We start from the raw sequence: 19,933 nt of genomic DNA, 5'->3' as shown, positions 1-19,933 counted from the left end.
TTCTCCCTTATTATTTAAAAGTCTTTAAAAGATGATGATTTTAAATAAAATAATTGTTTAAACAAAAATCATAACCATGTAGTGTAGGCTTTAGAGCATATGTAAAAGTAAAATGTCTGACAACAGTAGCACAAATTCCAAGGGGAGAAGGAACTTATTATTATTTATTATTATATTATTTATTACTATATTATTGTAAGGTTCTATACAGTGCATGTGAAGCAGTATAATCTCACTTGAAGGTAGACTGTAATGAGTTAAGAATGTATTCCAGAACTTCCCTGGTGGTGCAGTGGTTAAGAATCCACCTGCCAATGCAGGGGACTTGGGTTCAATCCCTGGGCTGGGAAGATCCCACATGCCACAGAGCAACTAAGCTTGTGTACCACAACTACTGAGCCTGCACTCTAGAGCCCATAAGCCACAACTATTGAGCCTATGTGTCACAACTACTGAAGCCCATGCGCCTAGAGCCCGTGCTCCACAACAACAGAAGCCACCGCAATGAGAAGCCTGTGCACCACAATGAAGAGTAGCCCCTGCTCGCTGCAACTAAAGAAAGCTCGTGTGCTGCAACGAAGACCCAAAGCAGCCAATAAATAAATAAATAAATAAATAAATAAATAAATAAATAAATAAATTTTTAAAAAAAGGAATGTATTCCATAAACCCTAGAACAATCACTAAAGTAACAAAACAAAGAATTGTAGCTAACAACCCAACAAAGGAGATAAAATGGAATCATAAAATTTATTCAATTACTCCAGAGGAAGGCAAAGGGAAAAAGAAGGAACAGAGAAGAGATGTGACAAAGGTCATTTCATCAGGATAAAGGAGTCAATTCACTAGGAGAACATTATAATCTAAATGGTTATGCCTCTGGTAACTGAGCTTCTGAATGCATGAATCAAAAACTGACAGAGCTATAAAGAGAACAGAAAAATCTCCAAATCCATCAGAGATTTTGCTACGTCTCACTAAACAGTTGACTTCAGAAGTAAAAAGAATATCAGCAAGGATAAAGATGTGAATAGAGTATAAACCAAGTTGACCTAACTGATATTTCTAGAACACTTCCCCCAACAATAGCAAAACACACATCTTTGCAAACGCACACAGAATATTTTCCAAGCCTCCACCTTAAACAACTAAAAAAAGAACAGCAAATTAACCTAAAGCAGTAGAAGAAAGGAAACAATAAAGATCAGAGAAAATATCAATAGCTTAGAAAGTAAAAAAATAATAAAGTCAATAAAATTAAAGCTGATTTTGGGAGAAGATAAATAAACTGATAAGACCCCAGCCAGACTGATCAGTAAAAAGAGAGAGAAGACACAAATAACCAATATCAGGAATAAGTCAGGTGAAGTCACTATAGATCCTACGATGATTCAAAGGGTAATATGAGAATATTATGAACAATGTTATGCCAATGAAATTCAACAAATTAGATAAAATAGACACAAGTCTTGAAAGACAGAAACTACTAACGATTACTCAAGAAGAAATAAATAACTTGAATATCCTACATCAATTAAAGAAATTGGATTTGTAATTAAAAAGCTTAGCACAAAGAAAACTCTAGGCCCAGTCATTCCATGGGTGAATTCCACCAAACATTTAAAGAAGAAATAATACATAATACATTAGTGCTCAGAGAAGAGGGATTGCTACCCAACTCATTCTGTAAGGTCAGTATTACTGTGAAACCCAAACCAGGCAAAGACATTACATGAGAAGAAAACTACACCCCGATTTTCTTTATGAACACAGATATAAAAAATTCTAAGCAAAGTTTTAGCAAAGTAAATCCAACAACATATACAAAGGATAATGTATCATGAAATTTATCTCAGGAATGTACACAGTTTAATATATGAAAATCAATCTATGTAATTTATCATATTAATACAATAAAAATGAAAAACCATATGATCATTTTATTAGGCACAGAAAGTCTTTGACTGAATCTAAAACCCATCCCTGATGAAAGCTCTCAGTAATGTAGAAACAGAAGGAAACTTTCTCAATATCATAAAGAGCATCTATGAAAAATCTACAGCTGACATCATACTTAATGGTGAAATGTTGATTTGTTTCTTCCAAAGATCAGGAATAAGATAAAGATGTCTACTCTCATAAGTTCTGTTTGAAATTCTACCAGAAGTTCTAGCCACTGAATCAGGCAAGAAAAAGAAAGAAAAAGCATCCTGATTGAAAACAGAGAAGTAAAACTGTCCTTATTTAGAGGTACATAAATATCTTTGTAGAAAATCTGATAGAAACTAGAAGAAAACTACTCGAATATATAAGTTGGTTTAGCAAGGCTCCAAGATCAGTATAGAAAAATCAATTTTCTTCCTATATACCAATAACAAACAAGAAGGAATTGAAATTATAAACTAATACCACTTATAATTGCATCCAAAAATATAACACACTTAAAAATAAATCTGACAAAAGTTGTAAAACATCTGTACATGAAAAAGTATAAAAGAATTCTGAGAGAAATTTTAAAAGACCTTAAATAGAGAGACATACCAAACTCAGAGATCAGAAGACTCAACATAGTAAAAATGTCAATTCACCCCAAATAACTATATAGATTCTATGCAATCTCAGTCAAAATCCTAGCAGGCTTTTTTATTTGGTAGAAATTGACAAACTAATTTTAAAATTCATTTGGTTATAGTAGTCTACCATAACCAAAACAAATACTAGAACCTCGACTATACTATAACCAAACTCTACTATAACCAAAACAACTGTGAAAAAGAAGTTTGAAATTCTATGATTTCAAGATTTCCTATAAAGCCAGATTAATCAAGACAATGTGGTATTGGTATCAAGACAGATAAACAGATCAATGGGACTGAATAGAGGCCAGAAATAGAGCCATGTGTATAAGAACATTTTCAATGGAGGTGCAAAGGCAATTGAGTGGGAAAGAATCTTTTCAGTAAATTCTGATGGAATGACTGAATCTGAAAATCTGCTCTGACTTAAATTTCTCCACTGCATTTATTTGGTTATTATAGATTCTTTAGAGGAATGTGTACATCAGTTTTTAAACCATTTTGACAAACGTTTATGAAATACCTCACAAAGTATTATGCTGGTTAATGTAGGGGACACAAAAATGATCTGGATATAATCCTGCTATAGACTGAATATTTTTCTCCTCCTAAAACTCATATGTTAATGGTGTAAGGAAGTGGGGCCTTTTGGGGGTGATTGGGTCATGAAGGGTCCACTCAGGAATGGGGTTAGTGCTTCGTAAAAGAGACTCCACAGAGTTCCCTAGTCCTTTCTATCAAGTAAGGACACAGCAAGAAGGTGCTTTCCACAAACCAGACTTCTTACCAGATACCAAGTCTGCAGGTGCTTTGTCCTGGGACTCCGCAGCCTCCAGGACAGTGAGGAATACGTTTCTGATAAGCCACCCGGTTTGCGGTATTTTTGTTACAGCAGCTCAAAAAGACTAAGACGAATCTCAGATGATTGACATTAGAAAGGGAAAAAAGTAAATTAATGACTAGAATAGAACGTTGAAAATTATCGGCAAAATAAGAATTACAAAATACTTTGGGAACACAAAGAAACAAAGTATTCCTTCTAATAGGAACAATAAGGTAAGAGTTAAGGAAGAATTTTGGTGTTTGTCTTGCAGCACAGATCTAACTTGGGATGAGACAGAAGCAGAGAAAAATCTTCCATGGGAAGAGGAAAATATGGAGGTGGAAACGTGAAAGAGGCCAGTTCAGGGATCTGTGGAAAGTCTGGTGGAATTTCACAGGGCTCTGGGTGAGGAATGGGGGGGGTCAAGACTACAACAGATGGCTCAGAGCCACACTACGGAGTTTCTTGAGCAACTTTCTGAGCAATTCCGGCTCTGTTCCACAGGCAACGGTTACTGATGCTTTTAATGAATGACCACAGATAATCTGCATCTTAGGAAGTTTCTCTTGTCGTGAATACATGTAAGTGGAAAGGCAAAGAGTAGAAGTAGAAGTGACTGTGAAGAAAAAGGAACCCTCCTATGCTATTGGTGGGAATGTGAATTGGTATAGCCACTATGGAGAACAGTATGGCAGTTTCTTAAAAAACTAAAAATAGAACTACCATATGTGATCCTGCAATCCCACTCCTGGGCATATATCCGGAGAAAACCATAATTTGAAAAGATACATGCAGTACAATGTTTATAGCAAGATAATTCACAGTAGCCAAGACACGGAAGCAACCTAAATGTCCATGGCTGGATGAATGGATAAAGAAGATGTGGTGTATATATATATACAATGGAATATTTTTTTTTTTTTTTTTTGGCACACGGGCTTAGTTGCTCCGTGGCATGTGGGATCTTCCTGGAGCAGGGATCAAACCTGTGTCTCCTGCGTTGGCAGGCGGATTCTTAACCACTGCGCCACCTAGGAAGCCCTATACAATGGAATATTACTCAGCCATAAAAAAAAGAATGAAATAATGCTATTTGTAGCAACATGGCTGGATCTAGAGATTATTATACTAAGCGAAGTAAGTCAGACAGAGAAAGACAAATATCATATGATATCACTTGTATGTGGAATCTAAAAAAAAATGATACAAATGAACTTATTTACAAAAGAGAAATAGACTCACAGACATAGAAAACAAACTTATGGTTACCAAAGGAGAAACGGGGTGGGGGGCAGGTCGGGATAAATTAGGATTTGGGATTAACAGATACACACTACTATATACAAAATAGATAACCAACAAGGACCTACTGTATAGCACAGGGAACTATGCTCAATATTTTGTAATAACCTATAAAGGAAAATAATCCAAAAATGAATATACATATATATATACATATATATATAACTGAATCACTGTTGTACAACTGAAACTAACACAGCATTATAAATCAACTATACTTCAACAAGAAAAAAAGAAGTGGAAGTGATTGTAAGAGTCTGAAGAGAAGCTGTCACAGGGCTGAGGGAATGGCAGTGCAGGGAGAGAATCAAATTCCTGGCTAAATGAAATGGTTAAATTTTAGGGGAAAAGAAAATTTGAAAATAAAACTCTTAGAAATAATTATATTTACCAATATCAAAGAAAAAAGCTGTAATTTCTCACCAGTAAAACTTACATTCAGACAAATCTATCTTCGCTTGAATAAAAATGCATCTATTACTTTCAGTGTGTCTAGATGATCATGTTTTTTAACAGAATGCACTATTCAGCACGCTGTCACTTAGAGAGGAGGTGGCGACATTCTAAAACATCACAGATAACTATCAGCCAAAAGATAGGATCTACGTTGTGATTCTTTTTATGAATAACATGCAGCTTATTTTTATGCAACGGCACATCGCATGTTTTGGGTTTTAACAGATGGCAAACTCTCCTTTACCAGGGTTTTAAACTTGCACACTGGGAATGAAAACTATACAGTAGGTACTTTAGCTGATCCTATCTGTGGACAGGTTTAATTAAAGAATGAGCTACCAATAGCACAATCAGGCGGACACATGGGAGAAGCAGGAACTTGCTTCCTTGCTGAATATATTATTTTATCAAAGTAATTTAAAGCACACGTGGAAATTAATGGCACGATTGAGTTTTATAATAAATCCCTTAAGCATTTAGCTTTTTTAGTTAGCTGTTTTCCAAAGCAGTGTTAATAAAGCTTTAACACTCGAGGCAGAAGGAAAGCATAACTTACTCTTTAATGAGATGCCACTATAGCATTCCTCAAGTAGCTCTCCAATATTCTCACACCTTATTCAGCGTGGAGATGTTCATTTTCTACATATAAACACTTTTTAAAGGAACATCTCTGAAGAAACAGTATTCTCCTCTTGCACTTAAGACATTAAATATATTGGGATGCTGTGAGGATTAAGTTTATCAGCTTCATCAAGAGCCTCTTAGAAAAGGAACATATACAAATAAACAGTATTAAACAGCATCTGGATTTGGGGATCACAGACATTGAATATAAAATAGTAACAGGAGAAAAAGTAATGATAATGCTTGCTCCTGTTTGTATAGCATGACACTAGTGACAAAGCGAAACTGTCACCCAACCTACCCCAAACTGCAGGAGGGCAGGCAGGATCTTCATATTTTACACATAGGGAAAGAAAAGCTCCAAGCGGCTAAGAGACTTACTTGTTGAAGATCAAAGAGCAAATAAGAAGTTCAAGATCAAATGGCAATAAGAATTCATAGAGCTGACACTAAAACTCCTGGAAAAGGACCGCTTTCACTGTACTACAGCAGTTTCCTACTTCTATCAAGTGACTTCACTCTAGTAAGAGGAACTGAAATAAGCAGGAGGGAATTGTTTGTGGAAAGAAAGAAAAAAAATGATGGCTCCTTTAAAGGCTGATGCAGGCTGAATAATTCTCATTTCTCCAAATTTCCAGTAATGTGGTTATGGGCTTCAACCTCCAAACACCACATTCAGCTACATCCTTTAATCTAAAAACAAAACAGATCAAACCCCAAATTCAGTCTAAGATGATTGACTGAGAATGGACACACCGTGTGAGTTTTCCCATCACTCCAGTGCCAGCACACTAAGTATGTTAGAGACTATTAATCTAAGAGGGAATTTTAAAATATTGGGTTTTTTCTCTCTTTCTAACAAGTCTCTTCCCTTGTGTTTTATCATCACAGGGAAATAATCCAAGAAGTGCATTGTTGAGCTACTATCATACTTCTCAGGGGGTAAAAGACAATCTGCCCCTGGCCTCCTTCCTCGCCAAGCACAGAGGTATGCAATTAATGCCACAACATACGCCCTACTGCATCCTATGCTGCTTGAGTCTCTGACTATCTGCAAGTGCCACAAAAAAAATATACTGCAGAAAAATGCACATGGGACTCATGGCAGTAGTTAAAAAGCAAGATGGAGTATGAATCAAAGTGAAAAGGCACCGAAATGAAAAGCTCACCCAAGTTCATTAGTTTTATGTAGAAGCTATAATGTACAATTAATGCTACTTCCACCCTAGGACTGGATGAAAGATATTAGTAATGACATCACTAATACGGCGGTATCAATGCACAAAGATCCTTGAGGGAGAAGAACAAACTTCAATGAAGCATAAAAATCAAGGCAATTACCTGAAACACATCTTTATCAAACCTTGGCTTTTATGTAAAGGATAACAATTAACGGCGTCCTGCTATATAAACAGATTCCATCCACCTTTATTTCAAGTTTAGTTTTAAGTGCTTTGCACAACTTGAGCAGAGTTGATATTATATAATCATGGTAGCTAACTGGCCCTGAAGGCTCCAAACAAACAATATATGCATAGTGCTAGAAATAGGCTCTAATTTAATCTATTACATGAACCAGGAAAGCAACAAACAGAAGCTACCATCAATGGTACTGAAAAATTAAAGGAGAGAAAGTACTTAAAAAGTCACCAGATATTTAAAAAAAAAAAAAAGAATTATGAAAAATTTCCCCAAAAGTGGTAGTGTCAAGAGTTTCAAAATGGGACTCTAATCAATGTCAACTGTTCCATAGAGAGCATTCCTGTGATACCCTAGTAGTGCTGCTCTTGGAGTTAAGATGAGCTCTGTGTGTGTGCGCAGAAACACCCAGGAGTTGTTTTTCTTAACCCGTCATCCCTGTCATTAAAAAGAATTAGGTATCTGAATTCTCAGTTCTATGCAAAGAGAACTGCATGGATACAACCCCTTGGTCACTAACTGAAGACCAGCCCAAATGTCACCCCTCTATGAAGACATCAGTTCTTTCGACCCCCCCACCCCCAGCAGTGAGCTATTCCCTCCTTAGTGTTCCCACCACATTTTGCTCATAACCTCTGCCCCCTCATACTGTAGTTTTTTATTTGCTTTATTTTCAGGGCACTCTACAGAGCATGGCAAACAAACGAAGCTGAAAAGTTGGTTAATGTAATGAACCATCCCTCTTAGCTAGAAGCTGTTGTCCCTTGACTCAGTTCCCATGTCTGTTCTTTAAGAAGTCAACACACAGACGGGTGGCCAGGACTATACCTTCACCCAACACAAGGGAATCTCCTGTAAAAGAAATGTGTTAGAATATAAGCAATTACTACCCTTACTCCCTTCTCCCACACGAGCTGACTTCTTAAAAATTAATTCAAAGGCAAAATCAGTGTTTTCTGATTCTTCCATAATCAAGTGCACAAATGTACTTATGATTTGAAATAAGTTTAGAATTTGCAATAGAAGTTGCCGCATATTTACCTTAAATGATTAATATCTCTAGTAGTGAATAATTTGGAGGATGTATGAAATAGATTCCTTTAACTACCTCAGTGATGTTTTCTTATGACTTTAACAGAAAAGAGACTTTAAAAACTTCTCCCTAGCAACCCAAGAATGAGTCCATGGCAATGAGCCATTCCATGCTGAACAGCTTCTGTGTGTGAGGCACAGCCAGGCCCCAAGCTTGTGCCCTGCTGCCACCATCCTGGACCAACTCCTAAGAGTCTACGGCAGGGGACTTCCTAGGTGGCACAGTGGTTAAGAATCTGCCTGCCAATGCAGGGGACACGGGTTCGATACCTGCCCCAGGAAGATCCCACATGCCTCATAGCAACTAAGCCCATGAGCCACAACTACGGAGCCCATGTGATGCAACTACTGAAGCCCAAGAACCTAGAGCCCATGCTCCGCAACAAGAGAAGCCACCTCAATGAGAAGCCCACGCACTGCAAGGAAGAGTAGCCCCTGCTGGCCGCAACTAGAGAAAGCCTGTGGGCAGCAATGAAGATCCAACACAGCCAATGAATGAATAAATAAATAAATAAATAATAAATAAATAAATAAATAAATAAATAAATAAAATTATTATTATTATTATTATTTTTTAAAGAGTCTATAGTGGGGCTGGCAGTGGGGCAATGGCTGTGCCAGGGCCTCTGGAGTATTTCAGTGCTACACCTCTACATGAAAATACTCTGTCAGCAAACACCTTCCCACTCCTAGCTTTTCTTGTGGTCTTTTCCCAAATTCCTGTGATAGTGGGATTCGAAGGAACCCCATTCCTAAGACCTATGTGCCTGTCGCCTACTGCCTGGCCTCCTGGACGCCACCTGCTGCTCGTGCCTAATTTTCTTGAGAGTCTGCGTGCCCGTAGGCTCCAGGCATTCCCACGCTGCTCTGGCCACTGCCGAGCAGCCTCAATAACAGCAAAGGGCTGTAGGATCTAAGTAAATAGGGAGAAAGTAGAAAGAACATTCTAGCAAAGGAGAAAAGCAGGACTGACATGGTGTTAAGGATAAACAGACTGGCTTCCCAGGCAGAATGTAATCAAATCACCCAAACTGAAACAGAAAGGATTTGATTTATTTTCACTATTACTAATACTGTCTATTGTCAACACATATTTGATTTTTTACTGCAAAACATAAACATATGGCAAGAATTACTGCCGTAAATGTCAGTACAATCTACCATCATACCAGAAGAATGAAAAATGCTGTGGGGAAGAGCTCTGTAATCAGACTGAGATAATTTTCAGTAATGCATTTTTCAAACTAATGCACTCTGCAATTTGAAGTCTTGTTTAAATAAATGAATATATTCAACTACTGATAGCGCTGTCTTTTTACGGCACATTTTTTGAAAGCTCAGTTTTAAGCTAGCTTGGGCACATGTGGTTAATATGTCACTCTTTAATTTGCTTTGGTATACAAATAGTGTGTTAATACACAAAAAAGTGGATTATTCTGATTTGAAGACAGGGTCTCATTTCCCATCAATTAAAAGAAAATTTAGATTCTAATGGTAATTTTCAAAACACACTAATATCTGAGTTTTTTCCTTAAGACCCCTATTTTCCTTCCCTGCTCACGTTGTCACGATCATTACAGAAATGAGCACTGTAAAATGCTGAGTGCTCAATGGGAAGCATTAGAATGGGATTTTAATGGCAACAAAGAATTTGCTATTATTGTCCTGCGGTGGATCTCACTGAAGATCCACCCCAGTGGAAACAGGTGCCTGAATGATCGCTCGTGCAACAATACAGTTAAAAATCATGAAATGAAAAATAAAAACAAAGCAAATGCGTACTTCAACACAGCTAAAAAAAACTCTGCTCCACTTGCTGAGATTGGTAATATATGCTGAGCTTACTGAAATCACTAAAATTGCAGTAATTAAACTTCTCTCTAAATCAGACTTCTACAAGAGTCAGAAATCTCCTATAATTAACTTATCTGGAGAAGTAATCAGACAATAACTGCTGGTATATTTTAGGAACCACTACAACTACTGTAGCTGTTGAATGTAATGACTATAATAAATCTTTAACAGCAGTTATCTCATAACCTCTTTTCACAGCTGCAAGGGTGGGAGAGAGACTGTTTTCTCAAAGCCTTGCCCTAAGTTGGTTTAAGAGCGCTATTGCTACATTGCTTTTACACATTTAGGGGAAATTACGCAGCCGTAGTGGTGTGATCTGAATGGAACCACCAGCCTGTGTTACATTTAAATGGGTTGCTCTTACTAATAATGAAAAACATATAGTGTTTTAGGGACTGCTAGAGACAGTGAACCAAAGCACCTCCAATCGACAGCTAAAAGACAGAAGACCTACATACACTGACCGTGCAGGAACTAAGTTCAAGGCAGTGATGACTTGGTCAAGCCCATGTACATCAATGAAAAGGGCCCTAAGAGACCAAATAATTGACACTTGATGACAAGTATCACCACAGCCTGGAACTATAGCTCTTATCTCAATAAGATAACAAGTAAATGCTTTGAGGGAGGAATATTTTCTTTGCCTCACCCTCCCCAAGCTCGCAAGCCAAAGCCATCCGACTCAAGGCTGTCCAATGTTTTTGTACATATTTTATTATTTTATAATAGAAAAATATATGAAAACTAGGAGACATTGTTAGATCTGTTCAAAGTACCAAAAGAGACCAGTGAACACCATTCTCTCATGTATTCTTTCATACACTCATTTATTTCCAACGATTATGTACCCATAAGGCATTGTACATGAAGTTAATAGATTAAAAACCAATCCGGAAAATATTTTGGTAATACAAAAACCAACAAGAGATTAATATCAGTAAAACAAATGAAACCAATGAAAATCAAGAAGAAAAATTTCTTTAAACTAAAATATGAAGAGGCAGTTCACAGCAAGGGAATCGAGAATGGGCTACAAATTGGAGATATCCAGCTTCTCCAATATTCAGAGAGGGTCAGTATTCATATTTCACTCATTAAATCAATGAAATATCCCTGAAACATTAAAATAACTATTTGAAGGCACTGGAAAATGACCAAAGACAGGGAGAAACTTAAAAATAGAAGAGTTTGTTCTTGAAAGATTGTTTCTACATTGGGTAATAATGATGAGTTTGTGGTTTTCTTGCATGGGCAGTGTCCTTCTATACTGAAGGGGCCAGAGAGCGGCATTCAGAGCAACAGAGAAGATAGAAACTTAAAGGAGAAATTTTGGAAGCAGGAGAGCCACAGAGGGCTGAGATCCTGAGAGTTAACTCTGCCCAAATCCCTGGTTGATGGATAACTTTCCATCTTTGTGGGTAGCTCCAGGGAGGCTGGTGAAAAAGCAAGCAGAAACTCGAAGAGGATGGATTCATTATACATGACTGCAAACCAAACTACCCCTAAACGTAGCAGCTTACAACCACCATAAACATTTATTATCTTACACAAGTTGCTTGCTACATAGACCTGCCTAAAGGGCTGCTTGTGTATCCTCATCACACGGCAGCTGGTTCCGCCCAGAGCAGGTATCCAGAGGAGAGCAAGGCAAGAGCTGCAATGTCTCCTACGACCTAGCCTTGGAAGCCACATTCTGTCCTCTCTGCAGTGCCCTCTGGGTCACACAGGTTCGCCCTATTCCGTGAAGAGAGGACTCCACAGAGGCCTGAAGGCTGGGAGGCAAGCAACATCGGGGGCCTCTGCAGAGGCACACTACTGCAGGAATCGATCTTCGAGAAACAGAACCGCTTCTCGTAAAATCTGTAAGTCTGCTGTATTTTGCCGGAATACATTTCTCACGCAGTTTGAGTAGCAGAAAATAGACATCCTACTGGCTTGAGGTATAACCTGAGCAGAAGGTGGGGCTGGCAAAGCAACCAGAAACTTAGATGGGGAGTCCCAGATGCAAAGGGAAATCCCAGAAGCAAGCCGCAGAAAGTGAGTGCGAATTCTGCCCAGATCTTCAGCAGACCAGTAAATTATGCAGGCACAGGGCACCTCCACCCCCACCCACCAAAGGGCTAGACGTAAAAACAGCAGTTAGAAGCCAAAAAACCTGAGCAGAGGCAGCAGCTGCTTCCCACTGCAGGGGAGACAGACGTTTTCAGTTTGAGCCCAGACCTGTGTCCTAGACACCAACAATTCCCAGAAAAAAGCAAAACAAATTGCAGAGTTGCTACAACATATAACATACACAGTCCAGCTTTTGACCAAAAATTACTAGACATGCAAAGAAAAAAAATTCTCCTGACCCATAATCAGGAAAAAAACAGTAGTTAATAGCAACCGCCTTTGAGTCTGCCCAGATATCAGATTTATTAGAAAAACACCTCAAATCCGTGATTATAAATGAGTACAAAGAATGACAGAAAAACAAGGTATTAATAAGTGAACAAATATGAAATCTTGACTGTGAAGTGGAAACTATAAAAAAGCAGCAATTGGAAATCTAGAGCTGAAAAGAACAGTAGCTGGAATGAAATTTTTACTAGATGGGCTCAACAGTAGATTTGAAATGGCAAAAGAAAGAAGCACTGAACTTGAAGATAGAGCAATAGAAATTATGCAATACAAAGGGAAAAAAAATGAACAAAGTTTCAAAACCAATGAGACAGTACCATGCAGTCCAATATGTAATTAATTGGAATACCACAAATAGTGGAGAGAGAGAGAAGAAAAAAAATTTGAGATAATGCCTAAAAAATGCTTAATTCACAAGATTTTTTGATAAGGACTAAATGAGAACCTATGTGAAAATAACTTGAAATGTATACTGTAGACACTTAAAAGTTCATTCATACTTGGATATTCTGTTTATAATTCTCCCTGTCCACCATTTAGGCTATTTGCACCTCATATTATCACCATCAGATGAAGAGGCAATTAAAGGGAATGGAATTAACCACACTTTTTCATACCATAACTATTTATTCATCTCCTACTGTGTAATGGTTAATTGCCACTGGAGAGACGTAATGGTTAATTCTATGCATCAAATTAACTAGGCTATGGTACCCAGATATTTGGTCAAATTTATCCGGATGTTGCTGTGAAGGTATTTTTTTAGATGAGAAGATATTTTTTAGATGAGGCTAACATTTCAATCAGTAAACTCTGAGTAAACCTGATTATTCTCCATAATGTCAGCGGGCTTCATCCCATCAGTTGAAGGCCTAAAGAAAAAGACTGACACCCCTCCCCCCACAAGAAAGAGGGAATTCTGCCTCCAGAATGTCTTTGGCCTTGAGCTGCAACATCAACTCTCTTCTGGGACTCCAGCTTGCCTGCCTGCCCTGCAGATTTTAGACCTGCTGCCTCTACAGTGTCGTGAGCCAATTCCTTAAAATACATCTCTCTGTGTCTGTGTTTCTTTCTACACACACACACACACACAATTGGTTCTCTTTCTCTGGAGAACCTTGACTAATACAAGGGTGGAGGAGGTCATGGTTCTCACCCTTAAGAAGGTTTTTTGTCTAAAAATTAAGGGGAAGTCTCAAAATATGTGTCAAAAATTTGAAACACAACGTTTCTTGGGAACAGAGAGGAGAAGCACATCTTCTGGTTTGGGGTGGGAGATGAGGGTGTAGTCAGGGAAGTCTTCCTGGTAGAGGTCAACTCTAAGCTCAATTCTGAGAAACAGGAGTTTGTGACAGTGAAGTGGGGAGGCAAGGAAGCCCATTTTGAACAGATGAAAGACATAAGCAGGAGTCAGATCCCGAGATGCTTTAGGTGCCGCCCTAAGGAGTCTAATTTTTAAGCCGGAGGGTGATGTTCTCCATTTTTGCTCAAACATGTTACATGCAGTTGTAAGAATCCCAGGAAATACTTCAGAGATAGATATATTGATGTTTTAAAAACATGAAAATTTCTTAATTAGATTTGATTATTGCCCTTGCCGGCTCTGTCTTTAATTTCCTTATGATCACAGAAAACTCAGAAATATTGATATGAGGTACTGGTTGCATTAAGCTGATTTAAGGGCAATAATATAGCCATCCCAGTCTTTTCTCTAAGTTGCATTACAAATGTCATTTGTTAGTGTAAGCGTGACTTGTTTTCTAGTGCCATCTGGTGTTTTGTTGAGGCACTATTACTTTTAAAAGAATACAAATAGTAACCAGGAAATCTTTAAATGCCTTCTTAAAGACATTCATAAAATATAGTGAATAAGCGTATCCTTAATTGTAATGAATAATATCGTGGGACATTAAATGTTAGTCTAAATCAAAGGAGAATTTCACGAAAAGACCCTGATCCAGAAGCAATTTTATCAAATACACACACACACACACACACACACACACACACACACACACGCAAAAACACATTCCGTTTTGCAGGCATGGGTATTCTGTTGCTCCTCAAATTCCTTTAAAGGCTCACAAATCCTCAACTAATAACTGACATTTGATATGTATTAATTCAGTAACATATTGCATACTTTTAAGGTTCAATGAATTTGTTAACACACAGCTTTTTAAGAAGCTCCGAGTCACTTTCGACTCCTGTCTTCCTCTCGTACCCCATATTCTAACCATTAGCAAATCCTACAGACCTTACATGGAAATATACGTAGAAGCTACCACCACTCACCACGTCTACCCCACATCCTATTCCTGGTTGTCACCATCTCACACCTGGACCACTGCAAGCATCTTCTAAGTGGCCTCCCTGCTTCCAATCTTATATCCCATCCAGAATAAGCATTTTGAAACATATAGCAGACCATATCAATCTTCTCAGAATCTCCCAATGGTTTCCTATCTCACTTGAGATCATATTCAAAGCCCTTCTTCAAAGCCTTATGTGATTTGGATCCTATAATGCCTCTGATCTCACCCACTCCTCTCTCTCTCCCCTCAGATTCCTTACCTGCCAGACTGACCTCCTCACTAATCCTCACACATGCTAAGCACACCTCCCCGAGGGACCATGAATATGTTTTTCCACCCTTGGAACTCACTTCTCCCAGATGGCTGCATAGCTCACGCCCTTGCATCTGCATCTCCAAACATCACTGTCCAAGAGGCCTATGAACACCCCAGCCCACTGTCATTCTCTGTTCTCTTTTCCTGTTTTATATATTCCTTTTCAAACTTATCACTGCATATTATATTCTATTTTTAAAAAAGTACATACCCCCCTACATACACATACACCAAAATATAAATTATAAGTACCACGATAACTGGGACTTTGTTTTCATTGAATGTTTTAGCCCCAGCACCTAAAACTGGGCCTGGCACATAGCAGGTACTCCATATGTACTAAATAAATGGATGGATAAAAACAGCCATTGGAATTGGACCTCTCATAAGTCATTTTTGCATTGCATTACTAGGCTGCTCACACCCACATTCTGTGGGTGTGGAATATAGAATGTGTGGGAAAAGATGATATCCATTGGGGAGAAACTGATATAGCAGTTTTAGCTAAAACAGATGTAAATAATCTGATTCAATTTAAGAAGCTGGCATCTCCAAAGAGGGCCTGTTTTGAAATTAGCCCTATTCCAAACCTATGACTCTATCAAAATATACTAAACCTGATTCTCTAAAAGAAAAAAGATCATATAATTATTAATTCTAAGTAAAAATAACATCTTCCCCCTCTTATCCATGATTCTTTGATAAAGAACTTGAGGGAGAGAACTCAGTAGAAAACGAGACAACCTAAGAGTTCACCCTGAGACAAATTTACAATTACCATTTAAAAAAATCTCCATTTCTATTATTATGAAATTAAAGTCTGGCTATTAAAACGTTTAATTTTTTCACTACATATTCCACAAATGGAATATTTCCCCTTCCTGCTGCCCTCCCAGTCAACAGCATCATATGAATCTATTTGAGTACAAAACAGACAGAATTTCCAAGGCTGACAATTTGTTCAAATAGAATTTTCAGCGAATCTGGAGTAATGTTGATTCATTCTGTCTTTTAACTCTAAGACTCTTCCTGGATGTCCCAATCAATAAAAGACTTCAGTTGCCAACATCCCTCAGTTGGTACTGATATAAGGCCAGTTCTACATGATGGAGAGTGAGAAGCTGATCGGGTGAAGCTGCTGCAGTTTCTCCCCACAGTTTCCATGAAGAAATAGCCAAGGGAGCCTACCTCCCACGCCACTGGAAAGCTCGCTTCAGGCTCACAATTCCAGGAGGATAAAGCTATGCAGAGGGTACCAGAGGGTACCGGGTAGTACGGAGGGACGCAATGGAGCCCCAGTGAGGAAAAGGAGGCCTGAGAGTAAGCTGCCCGTGGTCACAGAAACACTATGCACGGCGTCTGGTGCAGGGTTTGCACCTGTTCATATCTGCAATAAGTGACACTCACAACCCACCCTCCCATCTCTACCTTTGCAAGAAAGTGCCAGGGTGCACCTCCCGGAAGCCAACCAGAGTGTGAATGGGAATGGCTCTGATCTGCATAGACACTTGCGTGGGCTGGGTATGGTATCCCACTGCGTGAAGAAACACATCCTGACTCTGCCATGGTTTGGCCTCTGACTTTCTCTCCGACTGCTCTGCACACAGTCTCGGCTTGTCCTGGGTACTCCAGCTTCTCAGGCCCTTCACTCCCACCTCAGGACCTTTGCTCAGACTTGTTCTTTGCTCAGAGTGCTCTTAGCCAAGTCTTCCCATAGCTGCCTTGAGCACATCACTAACCTCCTCAGAGACCTTCTGAGAGTGAGAACCTGATGTGTGAGGCCTGTAAACCACTGCAAAGGACTTTGGTTTTACTCTGCGGAAGATGTGAAGATGCTGGAGGCATCTGAGCAACATGATATGACTTAGGTTTTAAAAGGGTCATTGTGGCTACCGAATTGAGAAAGATTATAGAGACAAAGGAAGACCAGTTAGGAGGCACGTGGAATAATGAGGCAAGAGATGGTGGCAGCTGGGACCAGAGTGGTAGAGGGGAAGGTGGCAGGAGGTAGCTGGATTCAGGATCCATTTGGAAGAGGATTGACAGGGTTTGCTGATGGAATGACAGGGAGGCAGGAAAGAGAAGATCCACGGGAGAAGTGTAGTTTCACGGGAAGGCCAGAGTTCCATTTTATACCTTTTAAGTTTGATGCCATTATTAGATACCCAACTGAGGGCACCAGGTAGCCATCAGGCAAACAGCTGGACATACCTGTCTAGAGTCCAGGGAAGAGACCCAGGCTGCAGTTAAAGCAGTTGCCTTGGCATAAAGACATATTTAAAGTCATGAGATTTGATGGGATCATCAAGGGAGTGTGTGTAGATGGAGAAACTCTCTGACGACTGATCCTGGGCCTCCAGTGCTTGATCGTCAGGGCGATAAGGAGCATCCACCCAAAGAGGCTGGGAAAAAGCAAACAGTGGAGATAGGAGGACAGCCGGGAGGCTGTGGCATCCAGCAGGCCAAGGCAAGGAAGTGTTTCGGAGGACAGGAAGTGATCCGCTCTATGAAAAGCTACTGATACCCTCCTCTCTGCTTTGTCTTTTCTCCTTAGTTCTCATCACTACCCAACAGAGTAAGTCATGAATACAGTGGAAGGTGGAGGGGGTAAGGCAGTGTGGAGAGCTCGCGTGAGTAGGATGATAGGGCGAAATCCCAGTCATCTACATATAAAAATCAGCCGATAGTTTCCAATACAGAGGATAAAATTGTGCATTTCAGAAGTTAGTAAGAAATGCGTAGGTGGTAACAACCTAAATCCCCATCAACAGATAAACAGATAAAGAAGATGTAGTACAGATATACAAGGGAATATTACTCAGCCATAAAAAGAACAAAATGCCATTTGTAGCAACATGGATGCAATTAGAGGTTATCATACCAAGTGAACGAAGTCAGAAAGAGAAAGACCAATACCATATATCACTTATATGTGGAATCTAAAATAGGACACAAATGAACCTATCTATGAAATAGAAACTGACTCACGGACATAAAGAACAGACCTGTGGTTGCCCAGGGGGAGGGGGTTGGGGGAGGGATGAAGTGGTAGGTTGGGGGTAGCAGATGTAAGCTATTACATATATAGAATGGATAACAACAAGGTCCTACTGTACAGCACAGGGAACTATATTCAATATGCTGTGATAAATTATGATGGAAAAGAATATTTAAAAAAACAACATATATATATATGTATAACTGAATCACTTTACAGCAGAAATGAACACAACATTGTAAATCAACTATACTTCAATTAAAAAAGAAAGAAATGCATGGGTAGATACTAGAGGAAACAACTAAAAATGTTGGGCTGGAAGAGAGTAGTGGGGTAGAAGAATATTGTTTTTCTTTATAAGTCACACTTTAAAAATTAGATCTGTATATTGCTTTAATAAAAAATTAGAACAACTAGTCAGAAAAAAAAATGCATGAGCTAAATGCCAGGTTCCCAGCCTAAGGACTAGGAAATTATGGCCAGAGGCCCACAACTCCATATACTCAAGTAGTATTTACATACTGAGTAGTAAGATCTCAGACCTTTCGTGAACTGTATCTTTTAAGTGTAAACACTGCTTTCATTACTACAAATTGAAGCCATTCCCAAAGCTCCAATAATGTTTAATCATTGACGACTTTATCATTCAACTGATACTAACAGTATAACCACGATTCTATGACCATCCATGCAATATTTATAAATTTAACTTTAAAAACAGCTCCTCACTCTGCTGAGCAACCTTTGTGAGAGCTGAATTAAAATTCTACTGCATTCTTAAATTTCTTAGAATGCCTCTGTAATAAGTTCTTGGAAGGCAGAGATGAACTTTTCTATATGCATGTAACTGTTCGCGTGTCTTTCCTTCCAGCAATTGAGTTCCTTGAAACAAGAGCTCGTTCTAATAATCTTTGGATCTCTCTACTTAGCACAGTTTTCAACAAAGGTGACAATAAGAGCATTTCCTAACTGCTTTCCCTGGGCTAGACTCTGTTTCAGGAACTTTACATATATTTTCATTTAATTACTATTGTGTAAACAATAGTCTTATGGTTTCTGGAAGTTGGTGCTATTATTATTATTATTCCCATATCACAGAAGAGGAAACTGAGGCACAGAGGTTAAGTAATTCTCAAGACGCAAGTACAGTGAATGACAAAACTAGGATTAGAAGCCAATCTCTCTCTCCAGAGCCTTAGCTCTTAATGTTTATGTAGAATATTAAAGTCTGTTGATAACATCATTGAAATAATAAAGCCACTGGCCATTTATTTTAACTAGTGATATAAAATAAAATCATGTTATTCATGGATAGTATAATAACTTTTCCCTATGTATATCAGAGACACTGTTGATTTGATAATCTCACCTTTTTCTTTTTTTTCTGGATCATCTGTTTTCTTATTTGTTTCTGAAAAGTAAAGACAAAGCAAAATAAGTACTGTGAGAGTTACGATTCAATATCTCAAATTATAGGACTATCTTTAAGTGAATTCAAATAAATACCATTTAAGAACAATATTCCTGGGATTAAGAGATACACTACTGTATATAAAACAGATAAACAGCACAGGAAACTACATTCAATATCTTGTAATAACCTACAATGGAAAAGAATCTGAAAAATTATGCATATATATGACTGAATCACTTTGCTGTACACCTGAAACTAACAACACTATAAATTAATTATACTTCAATTTTTTAAAAAAAGAAAAATATTTCTGGGCAAACAATTCAATTTTCCTATATCCTGAAT

At 38.4% G+C, this 19,933-nt stretch overlaps 1 protein-coding gene across 4 annotated transcripts in view; it reads right to left on the bottom strand.

The window, feature by feature from the left end:
- Window positions 1-19,933, bottom strand: part of ASPH (aspartate beta-hydroxylase) — a 202,329-nt gene that overhangs the window by 85,137 nt on the left and 97,259 nt on the right. For all 4 annotated transcript variants that reach the window (XM_057736092.1, XM_057736089.1, XM_057736090.1 and 1 more), the window contains one exon: window positions 19,544-19,585. In XM_057736092.1, coding sequence (XP_057592075.1) covers window positions 19,544-19,585 — 42 coding nt within the window. The remainder of the gene's footprint in view (window positions 1-19,543; window positions 19,586-19,933) is intronic.

Source organism: Hippopotamus amphibius, chromosome 5 (genome assembly GCF_030028045.1).
Source record: "Hippopotamus amphibius kiboko isolate mHipAmp2 chromosome 5, mHipAmp2.hap2, whole genome shotgun sequence".
Taxonomy (NCBI): domain Eukaryota; kingdom Metazoa; phylum Chordata; class Mammalia; order Artiodactyla; family Hippopotamidae; genus Hippopotamus; species Hippopotamus amphibius.
This window is presented reverse-complemented; position numbering and strand designations above follow the sequence as displayed.